Genomic DNA, 6,209 nt, shown 5'->3' with positions numbered 1-6,209 from the left:
CTTTTGCTCTGAGATAGCGACCAGATACCCAACTTGGTTAGTATAGATTTCCCATTAGCAAGAGAAGATGGAGCCAGCAGCTACACACTGTAGCGCATATCTCCAGAATGCTCCTTTGAGAACAATCTTTTTTTTACTCAAAAGAGTTCATTGGCAGAAAAGCCACTTGCTGCTTCCATGTTACCATAGTTGCTTGACTATTACCCCAAGGTTTCTGTGAGCATCCAGCCTCGACTTTGTCCAAGGCTGTTAGTCTTTAGTTAGTGGTAATTTCCACTCTCACAGTGTCTAGGTGTTTGCTAGATTTGTGCCTGTTGAAATTCTAATATTCTTCAACTCACACATCCTTGTCAACCATGTTTTCAAGATTTTTATGACTTGCATACAGTATGAAAGATTTTTTTGACTATTTTATTTAGTGACGTTGGTTTGAAGCTGTATTAGTATAGCAGCATGCTGTTTACCTTAATCACTTCCACCAATTAACTTTGGGTGTCAATTTTTGAAAAGTCCTTATCCCATACTTTACCTTTGACTCTGGCCAACCATTGGTGTGAGGTAATAATTAAGTGAGTATGGTAGTAGAAAAGGGATGCAATTGACTTAGTGTAAGCCACAATATACCTAATGCTTGCTGTCTTTTCTTTTATGTTTTGTCTTGTTGTCTACACTTGCTGCATTTCTTTTTGTTGTGTGCACTTGCTGTATTTCCTCAACTAGAATGCCATGGTGTTTATCATGTTTGGAAGAAGACCCTCGAGTGGCGTTTTATTAATGCATGGTGTTGTATTAGAGCATGGCGCTCTATTTTTGAACATCTCTTCTGAAACAACGGTGACATATTTATCAGTTTATCCATAAACATGGACAAATACATGTATATACCATTAGTCAATTGAAGCTGTACACGAAATTCCCAGAGCTGCCACTCTATTTAAGCATGGCATTCTATTTTTAAGAAAGACACTAGCAAGGTGTTCTATTCGAGCATGAGGTTCTATTTTAGCATGGCGTTTCATTGAAGGAAATACTGTAATTTTTCCTTTTGAAACTAGATATTTTGCAAATAGGCTGTTGTCATAAGGCACATCAAGATTGGTATAATTTGTAGTTGCTTTCCTTCAAATCGTAGAAGGTTCTCTTATTGTTTATTCGCTTCGTTTTGTTACACATGTTGTATCACATCTACTGTAGGAAGACACCTGTGTAACTTTGGCATTGAAACGTTCTACAACAGTCAACTCTTTCTCTAACTAAAATTTGATCTTTAGCAGAAGTCATCGAAAGATGTGGCAACTACTAGAACGAGAGTGCCATTTACTGAAGTTGAGGAAAACAAACTTCGTTTGGCAGTGTCTCATTATGGTCATCGGTGGTCACAAATCAAACAAGACTTCCTATTTAGTCACCACAGAACAGCTTCAAATTTGAAAGACAAATGGAGAAATATGAAGAAATCTCCAGTTAAGAAACATTAGTGCATGTCAGTTTTGCAAGCACAAAACATTCTTCTGTTATTCATTCAAGAGACACATGTATCTGTACATCTCCAGAGTGAGGCAGACTGTAACTATAGATGTTTGTTTATAGTCTAACTGTACTCAATATTACAGTTATATTGTAATTTTGCCATTTATCAAACTACTTTTATGTGTATTTGTGATGTGTGTTACCTATTTTCAAATTAGCTAATTTGTTTATTTCAGTTGAGTAACACTACGATTTATAGGCCATGGTAACTATTATGTGTGTATGCATGTTAGTGTGCACACACAAATGGACAAAATAAATGGACAAATGTTAAGCCCTTTACGTCATTTGATGTTGACCTTAGGTCAGGTGTGGAGATAGCTTGCCTGCTTCTACTGTATGTGGAGACTTTAGGTGATTGCTACATTCCACCTGGAGCTTTACCGGAGTAATCCAGGTGCACTGACAATGGCACAGCTCTAGTGCTGGGCACCAAGGCCCACAGGTACCCATTCGCTGCCTGATGTCACTGCCAAGCCAACGGTCATGTCCATCCCAGTCAATGAACAGGTACTCATTTATACTCTTGAGTCGAGAGAAGCAATTGTCTGTAAGTTCCTTGCTTAAGAAAATTATGCCATAGATCGCCATCACTGTGGCTTGAACCTGCAACCCTGCCAAATCCCAGATGTTTTCATTCTCCAAATGCACTCTCTAACCAATTAAGCTACAGCACCACATATGTGCACACATACCCACTCACACACCCTAATAGTCCTAAACCCAAATCATCAGGAGTTGCCAATTTATTGGACACACACTTAACTAGCAGCTGGACTCACGTGACCTACTCAGGAAAAACTCTGCCTACTTTAGCAATCTCCTGGAGCTAGTTTGTGTAGCCATCCCCTCCTTTCGACATCCAGACAGCAGGGAAGGGTCTGTTACAGTTGCTTTGATGTTGTCGTGTTGCCGCTTTGCCAATAAGCGTTGAATACTTTGGTGAGCTAAGTGGTCATTTAGTAGTCAGGTGACCTTGGGTAATTACAGTGTGATGGGAATGCTGTAGCATTCCAGAGCTCGTCATATGTACAAGACACAGGAGCAGCAGTGACAGTAATTAGTACCACAATGTACAAGACAATGTGTGGGGCCGTCTCCTCCACTTTTTAGAGAGAGTGCCATCATACTGAAAGCATATGGAGGCAGCGTAATTAGAGGGTTGGAGACTATCGATGCTTCTCCTAAACAACTGGAGTTACATGTGGTGGAAAGAAACAGACCTAGTTTGTTGGGTAGAGATTGGTTACGACACATACAGTTGGATTGGAAGGTGCTGTTCAGTGACGTGCACCACATTATGTTCCATATTTATGAAGAATTAATCAGCTATTTGCAATCATTGCTATGTATGCTACCACAATTCAGAATCCTTTTTTCTATATCTGTCACCCTTAGAAATTCTCGCTCATCAACTTAACTACAATTAACACATCGGTTGCCACATTTTGAAACGCATTATCAGCTACTGAAACCTCCTTGAGGTTGATAAACTACATTAGATTAGTCTGCTATGGTTCAAACACATTTGTGAATTCTTAGATGGATCCAAAGGTGACGTAAGCCAGGGAACCACAGTTACTTGGAAGAGCTTTCTAACTGCAATGCTAAACCCGCCAGCAAATACTCTACTGTATCATCACTGATGAGATATAGATGTTCTCAGCTTACATTCAAACTTTTCGTGATCATATATTAAGAGATTACTTGCAGTGTCAACACATATAAACAAGCCAAGCCGACAAAACTCTTTGCACTCCATCATTCGACGTGCATGCAATACACCTATTTTACAAATATCAGCATTATCCATTGACAAGTATTTACAAATGACTTGCTGTCACGTACGTGGCTGTCTGCACAATGGTACCACAGTCTCTTTTGACCGTCATGAGGTATACCATTACTAAGAAACTCGATAGATCAAAGATAGCTAGTCTATTAAAACAGTAGAAACATTAAGTCAGAAAGGCATAAACAACAGACCAACAGACCAACGGACTTGATGAAATGGTTTGGAATTACGGGATTAAAATTAAAGAGGAGTGGATGCATTCAGTCATGCACATAGAAAAGACTAGACACTGTTACAGGCTATACGATACTATCCTGAAACAGTTGCAATGACTATCAGGTCGTGTATCAACATCATAGTGTGAAAATTGCCTATCATCCCAAGTCTTCTGGACGAGTAACGGCTACGAGTCCAAAAATGCAACTGAAAAAGGAAACAACGCAGACTTTTGTTCCACTTTACCTCATTCTGATGACCAGAGTTGAGAGTTGAGCACGATCGATAAATTCTTTAGTTCCGATTTACTTTAATTGACAGAAACGTTACCTCGATATGATAACTGGTTGTCGGGTCTGCACTAAAGTCTGTCCCAGAATTAAAGTCATAATGGGTTTGGGGGAGTAACTTGGGAGTGGCTGAGGAAACCCTGCACCTTGTAAGGACCATATGCAATGTTGTTGCAACAATCAATTATAGATCCAGTTAGCCTCAGTTTACTATCCCCTCCAGGTAAACTAACACAGGTACTAGATAAGTAAGTGTTCCCTGTACGTACCCACAACATCCGAATCTTTTAGCTACAGTAGCTTGGCTACAAGAAGTTCTTCAGTAGATCTATGTGGTGTGCAACTTGGGAGGGCCTGCCTAATTAGCGGACATCTGTCCTTTGCAGCTGTGTAAAAATAATTGCAACGCATTTTCTTTTACGCGGCTGGTTGGAACTCAATAAGCCCCATAACTGTTACAGTCCAAGTTCTAACTTAGTAGTCTGCAGTCAATCAGAACTCAGATGCATTTTCAGAAGCAAAATGATAACAGTATCCAAACCGGAAACAGACTGTGTAGTGCAGGTGACGTAACAAGTTTATAGCAGTCACCAGAGATTCCATTTGGAGGTCCCACGCATTGCCTACACCCAACGCTCTCTGCATTGTCAGTTTTGGCTTTCAGTTTTAATTCTGGTCTGCTAGTGTTTGAATATTTTCTATCTATTTTCCAATGGCAACACAATCAGGAAGACATATAAGAAGTATAGAAAAGTCAATTGTGCTTTCCGTGAGAGATTTCTTTGTGAAAGAAAAGGAGGATGGCCCCATCCTTCTGGACAAACCGATCCAGAGAGTAGCAGAAGCAACAGGGATGCACCAGAGAACAATCTACAGAATCTGCAGAGAACATAAAGATAAGGGACATATTGAAAGTCCAAGGAAGAGAGGGAGAAAAGAACACAGTGGACCAGTTAGAGAGTACACAGACAATTTTCAAGAGGCTGTAATCAGGAGAAGAATTCATAAATTCTACACTGACAAAGTCTTCCCCACATTAACACTACTCCACGCTGCTCTAGTAGAAGAAGAGGAGTTTCCATATTCAAGGGCAAGTTTGCATAGGATCATTAGCAGAATGGGCTTTCGACATAAAACTATGAACAGAAAAAAATGTTTATACGAACAGCACCGCATTGTGGCCTCACGAGCCCAATACCTGAAAGAAATCAAACGATTTCGATCAGAAGGTAGGCCTATTATCTACCTTGATGAAACATGGCTAAATCAGCACCATACAGTGACAAAATGCTGGACAGACTATGACGGGAAAGGTGGCCTCAAGATTCCTAGTGGTAAAGGAAAACGACTCATAATCCTTCATGCAGGTTGTGAGCAAGGGTGGATTGATGGAGCTGAACTGATTTTTGTTGGCAAAAGAGACTCAGGCGATTATCACAACGAAATGAATATTTTACATTTCATGGAGTGGTTTAGAGAGAAGCTGTTACCAAACTGTCCACCTCGATCTGTGATTGTGTTGGATAATGCCAAGTACCACAACGCAGTTGTTGAAAAAATACCAACCAAGTCAAGCAGAAAACAGGATATGTTAGACTGGCTTGCAAAGCATAAAATTCGCCATGAAAAGAAGATGTTAAAAGCTGAACTATATTTCTTAATTTGGGCAACCAATCCTGTTTCTGTATACCAAACAGACGTCTTTGCACAAGAAAAGGGACACAGCTGTTTGCGTCTCCCTGTTGGTCACTGTGAACTAAATCCTATAGAGCTCGCATGGGCACAAGTCAAAGGTTATGCAGCTAGAAAGAATACAGGGATCAGTGGTTTTACTATGGAGAACATTTTGCAACTTGCCAGAGAAGGAATGCTGGAAGTCACACCAGATCGATGGGCTGGCTGTGTGGAACATGTAAGAGAAAAGGTGGAGAAGCACTATTGGGAAGTAGACGGACTGATGGACGACCTAGTTGAGCGAATGGTAATAGAAGTAGGCCATGGCGACACCTCGAGCTCTGAGTCTGAAGAAACTGTTAGCGATACAGAAAGTGACTAACTGTTGACCTTTGGTATTGTACAGGGCGTAGCAACAGCAGGTAGCTAATTTATATGTCCATTAGAGTATCAACTTCAGTCTCAATTACAGTCTTTATCTTAAAGAGTTGAAACTAATTTGGCAAGCTATGCATTTAGAGAACGTTGATTGACATAACTCCACCCTCTATCTCATTATATTTCCAAAGTGTGCTGTATCTCCTCTCTAATACACCCTATGAACAACACGTTGCCATAATTGAATAAAGGGAATCAAGAGCTATCCAATGATGCCCGTATCAATCCCGTATCTTCCAAAGTGGCCCCTCAGCTGCCCGTTTTCG

At 40.4% G+C, this 6,209-nt stretch overlaps 1 protein-coding gene across 1 annotated transcript; it reads left to right on the top strand.

The window, feature by feature from the left end:
• Positions 1 to 3,908: 3,908 nt before the first annotated feature.
• LOC134194899 (uncharacterized) lies at positions 3,909 to 6,209 on the top strand. Its single transcript, XM_062663879.1, has one exon. The coding sequence runs from the start codon at positions 4,544 to 4,546 to the stop codon at positions 5,885 to 5,887; it is 1,344 nt and encodes a 447-aa protein (XP_062519863.1). The 5' UTR covers positions 3,909 to 4,543; the 3' UTR covers positions 5,888 to 6,209.

Source organism: Corticium candelabrum, chromosome 19 (assembly GCF_963422355.1).
Source record: "Corticium candelabrum chromosome 19, ooCorCand1.1, whole genome shotgun sequence".
Taxonomy (NCBI): domain Eukaryota; kingdom Metazoa; phylum Porifera; class Homoscleromorpha; order Homosclerophorida; family Plakinidae; genus Corticium; species Corticium candelabrum.
Note: the sequence above shows the minus strand (reverse complement) of the source record. Positions and strands in the feature narration are given on the sequence as shown.